Below are 20736 nucleotides of genomic sequence, written 5' to 3'. Positions count from 1 at the left end.
AGGGAGGGACGGACGGACGGACGGACGGGAGCGAGGGACGGACGGGACGGAGCGAGGGAGCGAGGGGAGCGAGGGAAAGATGGAAGGATGGAAGGAGAGAGTGAGCGAGGGAGGGGAGATGAGAAAGAAGGAAGCGATAGAAGGAGACAGCAGGACAGAGCTGGATCGGGATGGATTGGAGGAAGGGATTGGGCGAGCGAGTCCGAGCATGAGAGAGAGCGATGAGGGGGATAGACGGGAAGGAGAGGAACAGGGAAGGAGACTCATATGCTGATGTGCAGGCGATGAGAACTTTAATCCTTTCAGCAGGGGGATGCGAGAAGGAGGTAGGCGGAGGATGGAAGGGCCAAGCTGTGAGTGAGTGTCATCGCTGAGCACGCAGAAGCAAGCATGTCAGGTTCACCTCAACCCCGTCATGACAAGCCGAGCAAGAACTTCCATATCTCCTTCGGATCTCCTTCCGTCGATGCTCTTCCCGATCTCTCCTCCAACCGACCTGTAGGAAGAGCATGGCACGCAAGCCATCCTCCATCCGCCGCCTCACGGTCTGACTTGCTGTCTCCCCTGCCCCCCTCACTCTCCTGGCGCTTCAGCAAGATGATCTCCGAGGAGAATCTGTGCGAGAGCCCGGAGAGGCCAGCGAACTCCGACGACCAGCCCTCGCACTACCACACCATCCAGCTGGCCCAGAAAGAGGTTCAGAACACGTTGCTGATGGACCAGGTCCTCTCGCTCTCCTCGCAGCTGGAGGATCAGAGGAGAGAGAGCAAGAGTTCGTCCGACAAGCTGCAGCAGTACAAGGTCATCAGCCTCGTCTCGGCTCCTCGCTTTGACCGTCGTCATTCCAGGAATCCATCGACAAGGACTTGCGGAGAATCTACAGAGAGCACGAGGCGGAGAAGAAAGCATTACAAGCCCAGCTCGAGTCTCTTCGTAGATCAGTAGATCAGATCAAACCCTCCGCAAGTACCAACCGGTACCTGCCAACTCACAAGTTTTCGACTTCCAGCACGTTGATGACCTCTGCATTAGCACTGCAACTGCAAGAAAGGTTGAAGGGAGGAGCGGAGAAAAGAATGATCACCTCGAGTCTGAGATTTTTCGTCTGAAAGGGAAACTCTCGGACATGCAAACCAAGGTGGCGAAAGGTGTTGAAACAAACCTGATCGTAACCACCTTACTCCGCAGCTCTCTAAGAATAACGTGAAATGTGCGAAACTTGAAACCCTCCTCCAACAAGCACGAAACGGTGAGTTGCACTTTACTTACCTATTTGGTGCTCATCGCGGATTGCTTGCAGAGCACAGGAACACCATTGATAGTATGGTGAAGACAGAAGCGATGCTTCGAAACAACGTGGAGGACAAGGCTGTGCTCATTGCTGCTATGAGACGAGACGCCGAGGATCGCATGAACACGATTGAGCAGCTGAGGGAGAACGTGAAAGAGGCTCAAGTAGAGAAGTTCAAGGCCTCGCAGGTCTTGCGTGCTTGCAGTGAAGAGTCTCTCTTGAGTCAGAGGCAGGAGCTCGAGGAGTGCAAAGCCAAGCAGAGCGAGGATGCCACCGAGCTCTCGCGTTTGCGACTCACCGTGCAGCGGTTTGAGCTGAAGCTAGAGGTAACCATGACTGCTGGGACACTGCTGGGGGTGATTCATGCATGGGACTGAAGGTTTCACAGGAGCAGAGAGAGGCAAAGTCAGATGAGCGAGGGGAGAGAGTGGCAGAGATAATGCAGGAGAACTCAGATTTGAAGGAGCAGATCAAAAGCATCACCAGCAATTACGAAGAGTTGGAGAATGCCGTTCGAGTGCTGCATAGGTCAGGCGACTGCAAGGCTGACATGCATGCTGATGGGATCAACAGGGTCCAGATGGAGAACATGAGCATCAACGAGGCCCGAGCTAACTCACTGCAAGTGAACTTGGAGAACGAAGTGGAAAGATTGCAGACAGAGAATCAAGCCTTGAAGAGAGTCAACCAGGAGTTTGAAGAGGAATTCTCGAGAGAAAAGAGTGAGAATGGATGTCTTTGATTTTTCCTGACGTTGCTTGAAAGATTTGATATCCCTGCAAACAACCAAACATACAGCCAAAGTCTTACAAGAGTGTAGAGAATCCCACCTGAAGGAGATTCAAGATCTGAGAAGCAAACACGAAGAAGAAGCTCGACAAACCAAGATGGAGTACATTCACAACATGGAAAGGATGCGGCAAGGATACGAGGAAGAGTTAGCAGATCTCAACGAAACGATCGGTAGCTTGATGAGAGAATTGCGGGCTAAAGAAACTGAGGTGGCGGTGTTGACATCCTCTCTCAACAAAACCAGCGACATGGCAGAAAAGCTAGAGTGGCATGTGAAGGAAGTGAAGAGGAAGGAGGAAGTTATAGCGCGATTGGAGGAACGAACGTCTGAGACCGGAGAGGATCTTGCAAGGGTGTCGAAGATGTTACACGACAAGGAGATGAGCTTGACTCTGCTGCAAGAGAAGCACGAGCAGCTGCAGATGGAATGCCGCTCGATGAGACAAGAGACTTCTAAGTTGGAGATTGAGCTGATGAGCAAAGAAGAGACGGAAGAGGAGCTGAGGTCCAGGGTCAAGTCCTTACAAGCCGATCTCGACGAGACATCAGGAAGAGCTTCAAGCTTAGAAATGAGTCTCCAGCTCGAGACCGACGCACGACTCAAGGCGGAGAAGCTAGCCATTGAAGTGCTGAAACAACAAAAGGACAAAGAAGGTGATTTCACTCACCTCTGCTCGCTGCCTGCTTGACTTGTCTCAGGGCTGGAGACTCTCTACTCCAATACTTCACTCCTCTCCCACGACTCGTCACTTCCTGTGACTTCCCACAAGCTCGCCAGCCTCTACGACACCCTGGCAGTCCACGAGAAACATGCCAAGTACTGGGATGAAATGCGCAAGTCACTTCGCAAGAAGATACATGAGCTGGACAACGACAGCATCGCAAGCTTGGTATGTCATACGCTCTCCTCGCTTCCTCACCTTGTTGTCTGGCAGGAAGCTGCGGATACATCGGAAGCGTTGAAGCTGGAGGGCTCGAGGTGAGGGGCAGGAAGCTGGCGAGCCATCCAGCTGACGAGTCCCAGCAGGCCATGGGATGTCAGCCCGGAATCCGCCAGGGGAGGGCGCGAGAGTCAAGGGACACCTGATCGCAGCAGGCAGGAGCTGCAGAGCTTGATAGAGACGGTGGATACCATCTTGAGACGGGAATGAGAGGGGCTGCTGGGACAGATATGATTGCATTCAAATTTACAAATAAACAATGTTCTAATCATCCGCGCTGCACGGATGAACCGTCTCAAAGTGCAGCCCCAGGCTCCTTGTGACATTTGCCGGGGAGGAAGGAGAAGGGGAGATCCTCTCGAACCTGTCTCGGTCCACCATACCCTTCTTAGACATCTTTCTTTGTCGGGTCGCCTGTTTGCACATGTCGGTGAAACGAGGATCATTCTCAGGGATATAAGTCTGAGGGTTGCACAGTTCCTTGTACTTGAGGAAGAACTCCTTGTAGCCCTTGCCCATGACGTAAGTTTCAGGGTAATGTACCAGAGGGTATCGCTCTTCGCCCATCATCTTGCGATCATGCTCAATAATGCTCTTAAGCATGGCTGGTCCTCGCTTCTGAGAGTACTCGCAGTGAAAGATCAGGCAAACACGATCGTTCCAGACAACATGCTCCGAATCGCTTGGAAACAAGTAGTTGATCGCTGCTTTGTGCTGGCAGGGAGTAAAATGGATCACCTCTAGCCATCCATCCAGGTCCGGCTCCACATGGATGTGCCCTCCCTCATACTCGTACCGATAACGGCAATCGACAATGATCACCTTGTCATACATCTTGCGATACTTGTCTTCGCCCCTCGCTATTCCCGCCACCAGGTCAACGCTAATGTTGCACTCGACGTCGTTGTCAGTAAAAACATCCAGCCTTCTCTTGGGTGTCGATGGCTCTCCAATGTCGTTCTGCGACAGGCAGCGGCGGACTGGCGAATGCGCTCGCTTGCTTCGCGGCTCAAAGTTGGACAGGGATCGCTGATTGCGGAAGGAGTTGCCGGCGAGAGGTCTCTTGTTTCCTTTGATCTTCTTGCGCTCTGGTGATTCGCAAGATGCTTCCTCCTCCGAGAGAATCCGCGTCACCCCTCGTTGTGGGGCCCTGGCGTTTTCTGCATGCCCGTCGCTGCAGAGGCTGTCCCTCCTTTGGTCGAAGTAATCCGTCGCGTCGCAGGTCTGATTGTGGATGTCGTCGAGTTGGAGGGAGATGGAACCAACGCAGTTAGGAGAGATGTCGCAGTCCATGTCTCCATGTGGAGAGAGATCGGCTGGAGTCTCAGGTCAGCAGACTGATACGATAGGCAGGAACAAGAGTCTGATACCTGTGGTAGCTTGCGAGGCCAGCGAGTCAGGAGAATTCTGAGCAAGCCGCATGTTGGACATCTGAAAGCTGATGTGCGGCGAGTTTTCGACGGCTGCCGAGACAAGGTCAGGCGATTGAGTAGCACACGGAGATCGAGACTTACCGATGGTGAGACGTTGAGGGGTATGCATGGTTTCTATCTTGTTGGAACAGCAATGAGTAAGCAGACCTGTCCGAATCGTTAGAGAATCTTGGAAAATTGCAGTGTGACTCTTACCTTTTGTCCTCAGTGAGTTCAACACATTCAAGAGAGAAAAGAATTTTCGCAGAAGACTTTGATGCAACCCGATCGAGAGTTGGCAGAGCGAGTGATGAACAGAATTGAAGCCTGAAAAAATTTTCCGAGAATCTACAGTGTAAGCAAGACTGTTCGTATTGATCTATTGCTGAAATTCGTTGCCTTCGAAAGTTTGCAGTTTGATCCCCAATTTTACAGTTGTATACAAGCCAAGTGCTGAAGTTTGATCTGATCCTGCCGAGTCTTGAACTCAACTAGCTGGTTGAATGGACAGAGACGGAAGGGAAACAAGATGGGTGAGTAATCAGTAGTGTGGGGGAGGGAGAGGCGGAGGGATGAACGGAGGGAGGGTGGGGAGGAGGAGCGGAGAGAGGGAAATTAGGAGAGGGAGGGAGCGGAGGGGCGGTAGCGAGGGAAGAAAAGGCGGGGGGGATAGATGTACAGGGGGGTCCTATCTTGGGGGTAGGGGTTATCAGGAAGGGGTGTATTCGAAATAGGGTGGGTAGAGGAAGTTGCATACCAAGCCAGATCCTGCAAACGGGGGTGGTCCCGTTTGCCTCCTCAGGCGTGTTAAAAGTAGGGGGTCATTCCCTATGCCGAGAAGGGGTGTGATGTGAAACGAGCTGTGTTTTGAAAATATTGAAGGGGTAGGAGGTATGGACGAGGGGGTGAGCAATCGAATTCCAAAGACAGCATATGCCAGAGGTGGGTACTTTCAGCCTTCGGAAGGAGGTGCGGGTACAAATATGGCTACGTATGAAGGCAACGATCGATAACGAGGGGTAGGGGTACAAAACTCAAAAAGGCGTGTTAATTGGGATGACACCGGTCTAGTCTAGGCGCAATTGCTAATGAGGGGGTGGAGGACCCTAGGGGTAAAATGAAAGGCGTGGATGGAGTTTGGATAGGGTGGGGTGACGAACGGGTGTAAAGTGAAGGGGTGGGTGAGCAGAAGATGTAGAAGAGAGGGGGTGGGCGTAGGAAGTGACGGGTGTGGTTCTCAAGTAGGGTCAATAATTCCGAGGATGGGAGGATAAAGGAGAGGGGGAGGGTGGGGGGTCATCGATTGGTGGTCAAATGCAGTTGCTGTGGTTATTGTCAATATCTCACCACCGGTACTTCTGTATGTAAAAGTTGCTGAACAGGTGGGGGTATGAGATGAGACCAGTAGAAGGACCCGTACAAATGTATCAGCATGCTTGTTGAATACGAGGGTTGGTCCTAACAGTTTCATTCCTGCTGGACGGGTACTTCTGTATAGGATCCGATGATCTTGACAGGGGTGGGTGCTTATATATTGACTATGGAACCTTGTAGTGGAAGAAACGGCAAATCCTGGATCGTTGTGTGTTTCAGTCCCCCCGCTATAACCCCCACCCCCTGTCTTGATATGACTTTGTACCCCTCATCAGATCACCTTGAAGGTCAGTTGGAGGCCAGGAAGAAGTCGTACAGGAATAACCCCTACCCCTCTTCTCCCTGATCCAGGTACCCTAGTCATAACCCTACCGCCTACCAAATGCATGTTTTGTACTCACACCTGGATACCTACCCCATTTTTCACTATCAGTGTCTGGGGGATATACCCCTGTGTTTTACCCTCAACGTACCACCACCCCCTGTAAATGACGGCTCCCTTCCGCTGCCCACAGTTGGTACACCCACCCATATCAAGACCATGGGAAAGTTAACCCTCCAAGTCATTTGACCCCCACGATGAGTCCGAACTACCCACTGTATGCACCCCCACCCCCTCAACTACTGTACGCTCCCTGAAAGGCTACGTTTTAAAACATCATTTTAAGTTGATAAAATGACTTTTAAAAGTTGCTTGTATCAAGATTCGTACCTCAATTGACTACGACCCTACAGATCTCAGAAGAGTTTGACTATGAGCATGTTTTTTTTTTATCGTCTTGACTATAAAAATGTATATTGACTACAAAACCTCTCCACAACACGGAACCGTTCTCCGATTTTAACAAAGACGGGAGGGGTACAGGGAAACTTACCTATTGACCACCGGTACTGATCAATCATCTAATGGTGATATTATTAGGTTCAATCCTGGGGTGGGGGTACAGTTCAAAGTTAAACTCGGACCGGTGTATGGACAGGGAGAGGTGCCGGGGGTGGGGGTGGGGGGAACGGAACTTTTGGTTGCTTTACTACTTTTTACTACTGCTGTTTTAAGGTTTTGAAATGGGGGGCGATAAACCAGAGAGTGTGTGGTAAAGTCACCTTACGATCAACAAGGACAGCGATCTGAAAGGCTATGAATCTTTTGCTGCCTTTGTAGTTCTGAGGCGAGCTGAAACTTGATTGTAAAATGATGATTTTTTTGTTTTAAAAAAAAGAAGTGAAGATGCGAGAGCATGTGTATGATGGGTAAGGGTTGAAACATGTTTAGGCGGTTGAAAGATGTTTAGATCGTGTGAGGAAATAAGTATGATGAAGAGGCAAAAGACACATGGTATGTGACTTGTCACTTCGGCGGGATGGTAACTTGTAGGTATCGCTATTGACCGACTGTTGTTGGTTTGTTGGGTATGATTAACAGGATCATGAGACTGAGGGAAGCAGGCAATTCATACTGTATGATATCAAGCTTTCCCCGATTACAGATCATTCACAAGGTGCCATGAAAGCTGATGGACACGGTTTGGGGTCGAAGAAAATGTCGGCCTCGACGCAGGTCAAGACCGATGATGTGGTGGTTAATGATCACTGTGTCGACTCTCGTGGTTTTGGGAGTACGCTATGCCAATGCCGAGACGGCTGCTGTCGGCAGCCACGTCGAAGAACGGGAGAGAACGTCTGAAAGAGATGGGGGCGATGTAGGGGCACGGGAGTTAGCCCGATGGAGGCAGAAGGTCACGCACGTACCAGCAGCCGATGCTCCTCGTTGCCGCATCCTCTCTCCAAGAGATTCTAGGCTGCTGGCCATTGCGACCCCTTTCAATGTTGCTGTTCAGGTGGAAGGAGCAATGTCGAGGGAATACACTATGCGAGTTCAAGTTGCGGACCATGTAGCAGAAGGCAGGGCCAAGGAAGCGACTACAGTCTTCCGAGTGGATGGGCTGTGGAGGGCGCAAGTCTCCATCTCCATCATCCTCTACACCGCAAGTGAGGATGAGACGCATCGGTCCAGGGTCTGCATAGACGAAGTAGAGCTGAACCTCGATACCCCCATGATGAAGATTTTCCATCCTTCTTCTCAGGATCCTGTCGTTGTGACTCCAAACTGTCCCTTAATTGTAAACTTCGGGCTTGTCTTGTGCAATTCTGGAGTTCCTGATTGCTATGCAAACTTTGAGGGCGATCAGTTTGCGGGTGTGAACATGTATGTAAACAACCATCTGCACTCGAGGCTAAACTCGAGCAGGGTTGAGATTGCGAACCTTCGAGAGGTCTTGCAGGAAGGAGGGGAAGTGTTCGAAGGAAAAAGAAACGAAGTTTCAATCGTGCTGGTGGTGCTGAATGTTGACGGTGTAGAAATGCTGGGGCTGCATGCTGGATTGAAGGCTGGTGTCATTTTCAGAGACGAGATTGCAGCAACTGCATGCCATCAGTACCTGAGCGATCCTTTACATTCCTTTGGGAACAATTCCAAGGTGTTAACGAGAAATTCCTTCTCAAGTGAACATTTGAATGAGCTGCATGCCCTGAATTCAAACTTTGATGATCCCTGGGATGACAAGGAAGGAGATGTCCCCTTGTCTTGTAGGGGAGTTGAAGAAACGAGGTTTTTATCGGTCAACATGTCAGAGGGCAATGAGAGCGGAACTTGCGAAGTCGTCATGACTCCTGGCAATGTTGATCATGAACAAGCTATCATAGCCTACACCTTCGTCACGGTAGACCCCACAGATCTAATCTTCCAAGTGAGTTGAGTTCGATCACACAGTATACCAAATGTGTCCGTTGAGGTTGTCTTGAACAGGTCAAACTATGGAGAAAGTTTTGCAAAGAGCATGTAAAGTTTGTCGCCGTGTTGAACATGGACCCCTTGCATCAAGAGTTTCTGCGCGGGTGAACAGATTGAATCTTGATGAATGATCTTTTCTCTCTTCTTCTCTCCTCTCCTCTCCCCTCTCCCTTCTCCTTCCCCTCCTCCTCCCTTCTCACCTCCTTCTCAGGGTTCCTCGTCTACGGGCTGTCTGCCAATCCCTCGGGGTCGAGCTGGACTTTCTCTCTCTCCCTTGCGATCGCGCGCTTCGGACTAGCTCGGGCTACCACTGGCTCAGCTCCTCCTTGTGCCATGCTGTGGCCATGGACTGGATCTGGAGCAGGTTGGGAGGGAGGGAGGGAGGATGCAACCTCTGATGTTCCTTCCCTCCCTCCCCCCCCCCTTCCTTCCCCCTCCACAGGCGAGTTCTGCGTCACCATCGCAAGGATGTTGTTCTCCTGCTGCACTCGGATGTATTCCCATGGCGTCACTTCTCGGTTCCTCTTGCTCCTCCCTCCCTCCCTCCCTCCCTCCCTCCCTCCCTCCCTCCCTCCCTCCCTTTCTCCCTCCCTCCCTTTCTCCCTCCCTCCCTCCCTTTCTCCCTCCCTCCCTCCTCGTCCGCATGCTTTGCTCATGCCGACTTCGCAGGTCGCTGATCTCATGCGAGATGACTGTGCCATAGTCGGGAGGCGTTGGAAGAAATGTCATGAAGAGAACAGCAAGCCTCCGATTGAGAAGGATGAAGAAATTGGCAAGAACAAAGTGAAGGAGGACGAGGACGAGGAAAGGATGCGAAGGGAGCGAGAGTTTCGTTGCTACTGGCATATGGATTCAGATATCATGCTCTTCAACCTCTCTAGCATGCCTGCTCCTTCTCTGCTTAGTTTCCTCCCAGGAGCGACTAGTCCCATGAAGCCCCACGAGCACGAGGCTGATAATACTTCAGCATTTGATACCATCGACGCTTTCTTCCGCCATTCTGAGGTGAACAGCTTGCTAGCGCTGCTGCTGCTCCTTCAACCTTCAACTCAAAACCCTTCCCCTCCTCTCCGCCGCTGCCTCCGCTGCCGTCACTGTTTCCTTGTCCTCTTCATCCTCCTTTCCCTCCTCCTTCCTCCTTCTCATCCCTCTCCTTTTGATCATCACAGAGATTTTCACTCAGTGTTGTCTGATGTATGTGATGATCCTTGTAGACCGACAAGTCACCTCCTTTCATCGACCCCACATTCGACGTTCCTGCTCTCAACAGGTTCGATCCGTCCAGCCAGACCTTCGAGCTCGATACGGGAGGGTTCTCGTTCCTCTACCTCCTCCTCTTCCAGGCTGACAGCAACGCTGCGCCCGCGCGCATGAACATGCCCGTCGCTGCTCTCGACGGAGTCTTGCAGATGAGTTGGGACAGGGAGGGGAGAGAGGGAAAGCACGTGTTCTTCGACCGACCCAGGCTGACAGCAGCGGGGCTGACGAGGATGTACCATCAACATCCTGCGAGGAGGAGCAAGGAAGAGCTGGCGAGGCTGCGTGAAGACACCGCTTGCGGCAGGAGAGTTTGCTGGCTGCGCAACACAGGGAGAAAGTTCAACCACACGTGCAAAAGTTTGCTTGAGAGTGGGATGAGGCTGTCTCGAGGGTTGAGAGACTTCTGTGAAGAGATGCGACGGGAAGGAGAGGAGGAGGAGGAGGTCAACTTCGGCGTCAACACCATCTCAAGCTTCATTCACAATCGATGTGGTTCCGGTTGGTGCCACTGCGAGGGGTACGGAAGAGCGTGCATGAGCGAGAGTCATGCGAGCGAGGCCAACTACTTGAACATGCTGTCTGAGTTCGTCTACGTCGTGCTGCAGAGCGTGTACGGCTCTGAGTGTGTTGACTGTGCCGTCAGAGATGAAGTTGGCAAGTTTGGGTTTGAATTCCGACAGACGTTCGCGCTCTGATATCTCAGTCGTTGTCGTCCGATACTTCCGATGGTGTACAGTAGTTTCAGTGTTCAAGTTCATGTGCGATAAACTGTTCTGATCATCGGCCGGGGCCATTAACGTTCAGGCGCTGAGCCGCGCCGAAATCTGACTCAGGGCAGCGCGCCGGGCCCGGTACGTAGTCACGGTCGCGCGGCCCGGCCCTGGGCGGCCGGACTCCCGGGACTGCTCAGCTGCATCAGCGCTGCAGCATGCACACACCGTCAGTGTTGAGTGGCGGCGAGACTAGCACACTGACACTCGGATCTTGAAACTCCGTTCGGGCTGGGCCGCGGCCCCGGCGGCCCGGGACGGCGCGACGGCCCCCATTTACTGCAGATCTGAACCGGTTAAAATCGCACTTTCCCTCCATGGCGGCCGGGTCGATGCGGCTCTTCGGCATGCTGGTGAACAGCCTCATGCTTGCGCGAGCGTACCAGCCCCTCCTGCCATGCGCTTTCAGCAGAAGAGCTCTCTCCTCCTCCTCCTCCTCCTCCTCCTCCTCCTCCTCATCTTCGTCCTCCGCCTCTTCACCTTCTTGTCCGACCAACACAAGAGACGCTGCGCAGCTTTCCAAGATCCTTGCCCTGCCGTGGTGCAGGGGGAGAAGGACATCAGTACCTCTCGGATTCTCCATGATCTCTACCTTCGACGCCAGCAGAGGCTCCGGCATGATCGCGACAAGGCATCTTGCGACAGGAACAGAAAGAAGTAAAACACCAATGAGATCAGGGCAAAAGGGAGGAGCTGAAGGTGAAGTCGAAGGAAGCCAAGAGCTGAGCAATCGCGCCAAGTTTCGACAGATCAACATTGATCAGAATGTCCTGCGCAAGATCGTGCAAGGAGGTATCTGCCTGCCTATGGGATCTGCGGTCCGAAAAGCGCACAGGGGAAACAAAGATCAGGTTGAGCAGGAGAAGAGATTCAAGGGGTTTTCTCGCCCTCCTCTCTATACTGACCTGTCTCCTCAACTGGTCGAGCTGATCGGTCAGGGCAAGAAGGACAAGCTCACCTTCGTGGCGGGAGCGACGGTCATGTCATCCATGCCGCCCATGACGCTGCCTGAGGTTGCCTTCTGTGGGAGGAGCAACGTGGGCAAGTCGTCGATCATCAACGCACTGACCTTGTCAACGACAGCAAGGTCCTCAGACAAGCCAGGAATGACACAGCAGGTTGAGCTGATGCCATGCTTGCTTCCTGTCTGGTCTCATCTTGTTTGCTCCAGTTCAACTTCTATGTGCTTCCTCGCCGTTTGATGATGGTGGACATGCCCGGCTACGGGTTCGCGTTTGCGAATGAGCAGAAGATGGCGGGCTGGAAAGTGCTGATAGACCAGTACATCCAGACCAGGAAGATGAAGCGAGTCTTCCTCATCATCGACGGAAGGCATGGAGTCAAACAGAACGACAAGGACTTCATGCAGCGACTTGACGACGCTCGGGTCTCCTTCCAGATCATCTTGACCAAGTGCGATCTCGTCAAGCCCGAAGACTTAGCGAGGAGGCATGCGCTTATCTTGCAAGAGATAGAGCGGTGATCAGACCGCCGCGCTGCTTCTCAAGCTGATCAGGCCACAGGTACTCCAAGTGCGTCAAGGCTGTGCGCATGGTTTCTTCCTACACAGGAGCAGGTGGAGCTTCTTCGTTTCTTCCTCGTTTGACATGCAGGAGCAGGGCTGGTGGATGTCGCCGGCGACTTGTATCAGTTGAGCAAGAAGGACTGAGGGCGTTGAAGTGACTCTATCCCCCGCTCTCAACTTCATTCATCTTTCAACAGCAGTCGAAGCCTTATCTCTCCACTCACTACCTGACCCTCCAGCTTAGGAGCCAGCGGCACCTGCGGCACCTAGTCAGAGTCGCTGCCTGCCATAGCTTTTTCCGTGCCTTGATGTCTCTCTTCTTGTTGATTCTCAACCCCGCAAGGGGAACAAAGAGTACTCCCAGGCTCTCGTCCTCCCCCATCGAGTCCTTCATCAACGGCTGTCAATAAGAATGAAAGCAAGCTTTTCTCCTGCACTGACCTGGTCAAGGCAGGACAATTTGAGCTTGAGGTCCCAGTTGAGGTTCTTCATCCTGCCCTCCTCGCCCATGCGCGGATCCCCTTCGATAGCGATACGATTGCAGCAGCCCTGCCACCATCACGTGGGCAAACAGACTGAAATCATCCCGTCACTCCACACCTTGAAGAGAAACTTCTCGTTCCAGTGCGGATTCAGCGTCTTGCTGATTGCCTTGGTCTTGAACTTCTGCTTGACTCGACCTTCCTTGATCGAAATCTGCGGAATCAGGTCATGACCCAGTCGCTTCTCTCCGACGGTTCCGACCTTGCAGTAGGGATCAGACGTCCCTCGCTTGTCAGACGCGAGCAGCCGGTGGCCGCTGACAACTTCGACTTCGAGGTCGAGGAATTGTTTCTTCACCTGCACCTTCTCTGGCTCCTTCTCTTCCGTTGGGGCCACCACAGGTGGGGCGATTTCTTCCTCCTTCTTGTGCTTCTCCTCCACCTTCATGGGCTCAGCTTGTTTCGCTGCTTCCTTCTTCTGCTCCGGCTCGTCTCCCTTCAGTGCAGTCTGTCACCCCAACACGTCACCTCACACCTCACCGACAAGTTTCGACAACACAGACCTGCAAGATCGTATGGCATTGACCGCACCCTACTCGCATTGCCATCTCCGAAGAATCCACACTTCCCTTGAGAATGACTCTCGTCGGCAGCCTTTGAACGTGGTCAGCCGAATGGTCGTCAATGTTCTGACCTGTTCCAAGTTGCCCGACAAAGTTCCGCCCCCACGTGTAGATCCTCCCCGTTGCAGACACCGCTGCTGAATGGTATCCTCCAGCTGAAACTGAAACGCAGGGATCTGCTTCCAGCATCGCCACCATCTTCGGGGTGAACGTGTCCTCTGTTCCTCCGTGCCCCAGCGCCCAGTTGATACCGCTCCCCCACGAGTACACGATCCCGTCCTCAGAGAGGGCGAGCGAGTGGCTGTCGCCACACGACACATACTTGACGAAGACGCCCTTGTGCGACACCTCCTGCATCGTCCCCGTGTACGGCAGGTTCAGGCTCTCCACTTCTTCGAAGGGGATCCCAAGTTGACCGTTGGCTGCATAGCCGACGCTGTAAAGCTGTCCGGTATGACTGAGGAACATTGAAAAGTTTTTTCCTCCTGTAGCTTGAATGATGGTAAACTTCGCAAGTGACTTGAGCTGAACTGGGAGATAGACGTTTCCCCCGATCCCTCCATCTACATCTCCGTTGCCCAACTTTCCAGATGCTGCTGATCCAAACCCCAGCACCTTGCCAGTCCCAGTGATGGCGAAAGTGTTTTCATACCCACAGCCGATGCTCTTGATCCCCTTGCCCTGAAACCAGAGGCTCAGCAAGCAGCAGCAGCGAGCTGTCCTCCACCTGCAGCCCCTTGACAAGGAAAGGGAACCAAACGTCACTCACGTCCCCGTGCCCGAGCTGACCATGTAGACCCCTTCCCCAGCTGAAGACGAAAGCTTGTCAGACGGGAGCAAGATCACAGCTTGTCAGACGAGAGACAGCAAGACACGGCAGTTCGAGTGAGAGGGAGACATGCCATCTTGTAGAGCATGACACCGCATCTTACGTGAATACTTCGCTCCGATCGGTGAGGGCGACGGAATGATCTTCTCCAGCTGCAATCTGACCATCACAAGCATCAGCAAAGAGAGCAACACCTTCAATCTCAATAACATCGTCATCATGTCACCTGCACAACCTTGACTGTCTCAAGAGCTCTGATCCATCTTGGCTCCCAATCCGACAGGTCTTCGACTCCGTGTCCTGTCTGCCTGCTGTCGTTGTATCCCCAAGAGTACACCTTGCCTGCTCTGCTCAGCAGCAGGTTGTGCTTCCCGCCGCACGCGAGGCTCTTCACCTCAACATCTTGGAGCGTGCCTAGAGGTCCTGTGAAGGCTGTCCTAGCTCGCTCGTCATTCAGCCCCAGCCTCCCTCCTGCTCCGTGCCCGCAGGAATAGACACCGTGCCAAACCATCTTCAGATCACACCGCGTGTCGAGTTTTCACAGGGCCAGGCATAAATCTCATCTGCCATGTATCACCCGTGAATTTCTCTTGTGTGATGAATCGGGTTGAAACGACTTGGCCTCTTGACCTTCAAATCGTCAAGGAGAATTTATGTTGGTAATTGGTCCTGTGCACTAAAAGACTTAGTTATCCCTTCATGCTCTATCTCGGACTTATCAATGTTTCATATTCCTGGCAATCAACTTTCTTTTCGTCACTTGCCTCCCTTTGATATCAAGCTTTCAGCATCACAAATCATGTTTCAACAAACTCATCGCCTTTTCTCTTGCCCCCTAGTAGTTAGTCTTCATTTTCTAACAGTAAACTCACGGTTGCTGCAAAGCTCATTGTCCCAATTCTGCTATTCCTTACTCTTATCTTTATCTTCTGAATTCACCTGCTTCCTCTCTCTGTAAACGAAATTCTAACTGCTCTCTTCTGATATCTCCGAGTTGACTCCGAGGAATTGTTCCACTGTGATACCCGAAGTTCTCTCCCTCCTCTCTCCGAGGCTCTTCTCAGACCATCCAACCGTCTCCTCCCAGTCCCAGGCTTCACCAACTTCAATCCCTGACTACTCCCTCCTTCCTTCCTCCCGGCTCCTCCTGGTTTCTTCTCTCTCCCTCCTCCCTCAGCATTGCTGCTGCTGGGCTACTAGCGGCTCTGGCCGGCCGGGCCCAACGCCGGATCGGACTGGAACACCCTGGCTACCACCCCACCCCCATTAAACACCTCCATGTACCCACTCATCTCCCTGCTACACCCCACAGCAGTGGTTTTATCAGACAGTAACCCTCTTTTCCCCATTTATTTTTCCTAGGGTGGGGTACATGAACCTACCCTAGAAAATGTACTACAAACACAGGCACAAGGGGGGTAGCCAGCAAAGCAAGTGATGCACCTCATGTTGTTGCACCCCACCCCACCCTTTGCACTTGAGTATGCTGGGGGGCCTCATTCACCCCTCCTTTTCTTGTCCAAAAAGTACCCCCTCACATACAGTATCGCATCCAAGGAGGGGTAGGGATTACACCCCTACCCCTGCAGTGCATATAAAGGCTCCGGGCCCCGCTTGCATGCTGCCAATGCCGTCGTACACGAGCCTGACGGTGCTTGCGCTGCTGCTGCTCCCCTCCTCTTCTGCCTTCCACTCCCCCGCCCCTCTCCCTTCGTCCTCCTTCCTCTCAAGGGCATGCTTCAAGACAGTGTGCGGGAAGGGTCCTCTCCATGTCGCTCCTCGCTTCTTGCCCCGTGGCGGCACCTTTGCCCTCAGGTCAACATTGACGGACCAAGACCCGATCGCCAAGGACGTCGCGTCCTCTCTGAAACAGGAGATGACTAAGTTGAGAAACGCATGCGGCGAGAAGGAGCTTTCTGTCTTGAACGCGCTGTTCGTGAGAAGTCCGGACGAGGCTTCTTCGGTCAGAGTTTCACTTTCATCGCCGCTTCCTTCCGACCTTCCAGCTGGAGCTCTCTTACGCGTGGGACCCAACCCGAGACCTGGCGATCCTGTTCCCGGCTTCTTCGATGGTGACGGCATGATCCATGGTGTGGTAATACCCCCCAGCGATCAAGGGAAGGGTTCCGATTATGTGTTCTATGGGAGGAAGTGGGTACGCACGCGAGCGTTCAAGATCGAGGAAGAGAAGCAGGAGGTTCTTTTCGAAGGCATCATGTGTGCTCCAAGAGGCTGGCCCATTGTGAAGGGACTCATGTCAAACTTCATCCGGACTGGCTACCCGTTGAAGGACACCGCCAACACTGCCCTCTCGTTCCATGCAGGTCCCCCCCTTCCGTGCGGTAGGAGGAGGGTTGTTGACAGATGGGGTGACAGGAAGGATTCTTTCTCGGATGGAGCAGGGACTGCCTTCCGTCATCTCTGTATCCCGGGACGCCACCATAGAGACGGTTGAGGGAGCGAGCAACCTTGATGGAGGCGTGCCCTTCGAGCCTCTAACGGGAGGGGCCCTGGCAGCCCATAGCAAGTAGAGTTGCTGGCCGACACGTCCGACTCTGATGTTAGCGTCCTGCAGGATTGATCCCGTCACCGGAGAGATGATGAGCGTCACTTATGTGAGCGGAGTCTCTACCCATGCGAGGCACGACGTATGGGACTCTCAGGGTGAGAAGGTTGTCAAGGGGGAGGGATGTGGGATGTGAGATGAGAGTGCAGGTCGCCTCACACATACAGCTCAGATCCCTCTGCCATCTGGTGTCATGATCCATGATCTTGCCATCACGCCCAAGTCTGCTCCTCCCCCTCCTCTCGTCGTGGTCTCACCGGCTGCAGGTACTCGCTCATCCTCGACCTGCCTCTCACCATCGACCCCTTTCGCTCCATCTTGGATCGTTTCCCCGTCCAGTACGACGCCAACAGAGTGTCTAGGTCGACTACCATCGTCTCCTCATGGGTTCTCACACCTCTCAGGATCGGCTTGATGCCTCGTCATGGTGGAGCAGATGACGTGATTTGGTGCGACGTCAAGCCCTGTGTTGTGCTGCATACAGCCAACTCGTATGAGCGAGAGGATGGGTAGCTCTTGTTGTCGACAGCTCTCTCATCCTCACTGACCTCAACAACAGCAAGGTGGTGCTCTACGCATTCCGTTCGGTCCCTGAGACTGCTGAATCCTACATCATCGACTACACTGTCGCTTGTCTCTACGAGTGGGTCCTCGACCCGGAGACGGGCAAGTGTGTATCCGAGCGGTGAAAGGAGCGGGGAAGGAGCTGCTGCTGCCTCACCTTCTCTGCAGGTACCTCTCGACCTTGCCCCTGGAGTTTCCCATGATCAATCAAGCCTACACGGGCAAAGTCAACCAGTTCCTGTACGCCATCGCGCCTTATGCGTGCGGGGGGCCCGTGAAAGATTACTCAACGCCCCGAGAGACTCTGATCTTCAAGAGCCTCGCCAAGCTCGACATGCACAGCGGCGAAGTTCTCAACACCTTGTGGATGCCAGAGGATCAGTACCTCGTGTCCGAGCCCACCTTCGTGAACAAGGTCGGAGGGAAGAGCGAGGACGATGGTTACCTGCTCTGTATCAGCTCGACGGTGAAAGATGGCAAGAGGAAGGAGGATGGATCTTTCCTCAACATCGTTGACGCCAAGGACTTGTCTTTGAAACAGAGCGTTCCTCTTCCTTCCAGCGTTCCCTACGGCCTTCACTCTGAGTTTGTTCCCTGGGCCGGTTTGAAATGATATGCGTGTACATGTAGCAGAACATAGTTTGCCACCGACTGCGTGTAAATTTATGAACATCCTCATCAGATGCGACGCCCAGGAATGAGAGTCACTTACTTCATTTATTCATTACATCATCTCATCGTTATTCATCATTACATAAGCTACACGTCACAAAGCATCTAGATTGCAAGGCACAACTTCACTCGAGCTGAGTGCGGGGGCTCATCCCGATCCGAGCCGTTATGCGTTGGCTTCCAAGGAGAGTAGGAGGGAGAAGATCGTCCTCCAGGAGGACTTGAGACTGGTCGCGTCGCTCGGCCATGTCGGAAGCCTGCCCTCACCGTCAGCGGCATGAACACGTCCTTGCTTCCGCCGTGGATCCGGTGCTGGGTCCAATCGCGAGGGATCGACTGGGTGGAGGGCGTGCTGGCTGCCTTCTTGAGAGTAGTGCCCTTGGCGTTCAAGGAGTCGGAGGACGTGTCGTAGGCGACGGCTGAAGGAGTCGTCTCCTCCTGGAGGGGGTGCCAGAGCTTCGCGGCTGAGGACGAGGAGTGGAGGACCTTGAGGAAGACTGGGCAGACGGCCAGTCGTTGCGTCTCATCGGCGCTGGTGAAGAGGACCTCTCCGTTGAACTCTCCGGGCTCGTTGAGGTGAGCCAGGATCTCGAACATGCACTGGAGCCCCGACGCGATCTGAGTGCCCCTGGACGGCCTGTACTGCATCTCGAAACACGGAAGGTTCTGAATCTTGAAGCCGATGTCTCGGGGATGCCCCGAGGCGTTCTGGATCATGATGTTGAACTTGTAAGGCTTCGACGACTGGGGGAGGATCATCGAGATGTAAGGACCGTCGAACGGCACCCATCTCACGCTCTTCTCAGAGGTGCCGGACCGCATGAGCTTGTCCTGCAACCAAGTCAGTTCCCATCACAGTCAGAGCGACAGGAGGGACCAGGAGGATGGTCATCTTGTTCTTGTCCGGCATGTACTCCGCTAGCGCCTTGGGTCGTTTCATGTTGAGGCTCAGCAATGAGCCCTCCTCCATCGGCATCTTCTCATCCTTCCATGCCCCGAACCCAGCGTTAGTTCGCGCGATCCTGTCAAGGCGTTTCTTCAGCGCCGCCACGTTGTCCAGCATGAGGTCCTTGGCGACATGCTCGATGATCTTGTCGTGCTCCATGTCTTGAGAGCCGTAGGCGATGAGCGCAAGGCGCAGGACGCAGTTCAACCATTCGGCGTAGGTCAACTGCAAGGGAGTGTCAGCGGGTGAAACAGGTCACGACATGAGCTCACAGCTTTGAGGTCAGAGTCATTCTTGTCTGCCTTGCTGCTCTCAGAGAGAGGAATGGGCTCGACCTTTGCTCTGCTCATAACCCACGACAACTCTCCCCTGGTGAATTGATGGTGGGGAAACATCATACTCACAAACTTGAGCAGCTCCGAGAAGCTCATGCTGACGTTGGCTTTCGAGATCTCGTCGAAGGTGCCCAAACCGTCGAAGGATCCTTGTTGCCTGCTGCAGAAGAATCCGAAGATCATTTCGAAGGGAGACTGCATCGATGTATTGCTGGAATGTGAATGTACTCCTTCCTTCTGCTGCATCCTAAGCGGCAAGATGCTCCCATCGTAGAAAGCAGTCACGTTCAGCTGGTGCATGTGAGAACTCTTCTTGCCCTCTCGGATGACCTTCTGCTTGAAAGTGGCGAAACCTTGACATTGCCCGACCTTCTTCGAGCTCTCAGCACTCCTCAGTGTTGTCAAGAGCTTGTCCACAGTTTTTGGAGGTGCCGCCGACAATGGCAGGTCCTGCGACTCCTTGCTGTCCGCGTTACCTGTCTGTTTGTCGTCTCTTTCTGCATATTTTGGTTTCGTGAAACCATTCATTGCTAGGTGCGACTCTCAGATCTTGGAAGAGAACATGTCGAGACCCTGCATGCCATCGCAGAGTCATGGTTGGTAGACAGCATGTAGTGTCGTCATGGTTGGTAGACAACATGGTGTGTCGTACGAAGTTGCGAACATCGGTTAAGTGCAAAATGAGCAGAGGGAGAACACAAAGAGAAAAATGCTGAACAAACTGAACATAGAACATCGACATATACACTTGAAGTTTGAGCTAAAGCAAGTGACCGAGAGTCCAACAAAACTAACGTTGACTCCTTGCCGAACAGCAAAGGCGAGTGCGGAGATCTTTCAAACATTCATCAAGAATTAGAGGATGAAAGCAAATCAACAGGATGGCTTCCAGGCATATGGCAGGAATGCTCAACAAACTATCAGTCGCCACCCCGACTGTAATACATCACGGAACATACGTTATTCGCCTTGAAACTGAAAGCTGTCACGATCATAGGTTTTCTGTTCTCGTCTTTCCCCTGCCACCTGACCTCTCTCTTTGCTCCGAGTTCCTCTCCTCCGACTCTCTCCCTCTCCCTCCCTCCCGCCAGCTTTGCATCTCTCCATTGCGTTGATCTCCTTCGGCCCACCATAACTGGTTGTTCTGGTAAACTGAACTGACGAAGGAGGAAGGGGAGGGTAGGGTCATAGGATTGATAGTGGTATCCAACAACAGAGTATCTGGGGTGGTAGGTTTCCAACGTCAAGGGTATGATGTAGTGGTTTATCTATTGAAGCTCATTCGTGAAATATGTTATAACTGCAAAACACACGGAGGGTCAGGGCTGAGTTCCACGAAGTAACGCACAGAGTTGCTGACAGCCTATGTCTAGAGCAGATACTATTCGAGAGCAAAGGGGGGTGGGGTCATAACCGGAGGGCCCGAGGGGTGCAGCCTTATTAAGAGGTGAGCTGGGCCGGGGGTGGGGCACGTAGTAGGGGTCCGAGGTAGGGGGCAGGGAGGGGTCCGACTCTTCCCGTGTAGTAACCGCCTGAAGGGTACTACGGTACCGGCGAATGATT

At 53.1% G+C, this 20736-nt stretch overlaps 6 protein-coding genes across 6 annotated transcripts; 3 read left to right on the top strand and 3 right to left on the bottom strand.

Annotated features, from left to right (window-relative positions):
• Positions 1-3319: 3319 nt before the first annotated feature.
• Positions 3320-4566, bottom strand: GUITHDRAFT_143582 (hypothetical protein; the record flags this gene model as incomplete). Its single annotated transcript, XM_005826309.1, has 4 exons — positions 3320-3340; positions 3403-4340; positions 4395-4487; positions 4539-4566. 4 exons carry the CDS (start codon positions 4564-4566, stop codon positions 3320-3322), a joined length of 1080 nt encoding a protein of 359 aa, XP_005826366.1.
• A 2815-nt stretch (positions 4567-7381) lies between these two features.
• Positions 7382-10556, top strand: GUITHDRAFT_143581 (hypothetical protein; the record flags this gene model as incomplete). The annotated part of the gene is made up of 6 exons (XM_005826308.1): positions 7382-8557; positions 8617-8705; positions 8813-8965; positions 9044-9095; positions 9271-9606; positions 9816-10556. The coding sequence occupies 6 exons, from the start codon at positions 7382-7384 to the stop codon at positions 10554-10556; spliced, it is 2547 nt and encodes an 848-aa protein (XP_005826365.1).
• A 1028-nt stretch (positions 10557-11584) lies between these two features.
• Positions 11585-12057, top strand: GUITHDRAFT_50932 (hypothetical protein; the record flags this gene model as incomplete). Its single annotated transcript, XM_005826307.1, has 2 exons — positions 11585-11749; positions 11803-12057. Coding segments are annotated over 2 exons (420 nt in total), but the record flags the coding sequence as incomplete, so codon positions are not given.
• Positions 12058-13174: 1117 nt separating this feature from the next.
• Positions 13175-14702, bottom strand: GUITHDRAFT_89130 (hypothetical protein; the record flags this gene model as incomplete). Its single annotated transcript, XM_005826306.1, has 4 exons — positions 14317-14702; positions 14194-14249; positions 13989-14070; positions 13175-13942 (listed from the first exon to the last, which is right to left on the bottom strand). Exons 1-4 carry the CDS (start codon positions 14599-14601, stop codon positions 13175-13177), a joined length of 1191 nt encoding a protein of 396 aa, XP_005826363.1. The 5' UTR covers positions 14602-14702.
• Positions 14703-16038: 1336 nt separating this feature from the next.
• GUITHDRAFT_96720 (hypothetical protein) lies at positions 16039-17897 on the top strand. Its single transcript, XM_005826305.1, has 8 exons — positions 16039-16414; positions 16467-16617; positions 16666-16781; positions 16824-16878; positions 16923-17018; positions 17061-17165; positions 17216-17341; positions 17389-17897. The coding sequence occupies exons 1-8, from the start codon at positions 16171-16173 to the stop codon at positions 17831-17833; spliced, it is 1338 nt and encodes a 445-aa protein (XP_005826362.1). The 5' UTR covers positions 16039-16170; the 3' UTR covers positions 17834-17897.
• A 22-nt stretch (positions 17898-17919) lies between these two features.
• Positions 17920-18832, bottom strand: GUITHDRAFT_154467 (hypothetical protein). The gene is made up of 2 exons (XM_005826304.1): positions 18767-18832; positions 17920-18719 (listed from the first exon to the last, which is right to left on the bottom strand). The coding sequence occupies exon 2, from the start codon at positions 18712-18714 to the stop codon at positions 17998-18000; it is 717 nt and encodes a 238-aa protein (XP_005826361.1). The 5' UTR covers positions 18715-18719; positions 18767-18832; the 3' UTR covers positions 17920-17997.
• Positions 18833-20736: the final 1904 nt, after the last annotated feature.

This window comes from Guillardia theta, assembly GCF_000315625.1.
Source record: "Guillardia theta CCMP2712 unplaced genomic scaffold GUITHscaffold_76, whole genome shotgun sequence".
NCBI lineage: Eukaryota > Cryptophyceae > Pyrenomonadales > Geminigeraceae > Guillardia > Guillardia theta.
Note: the sequence above shows the minus strand (reverse complement) of the source record. Positions and strands in the feature narration are given on the sequence as shown.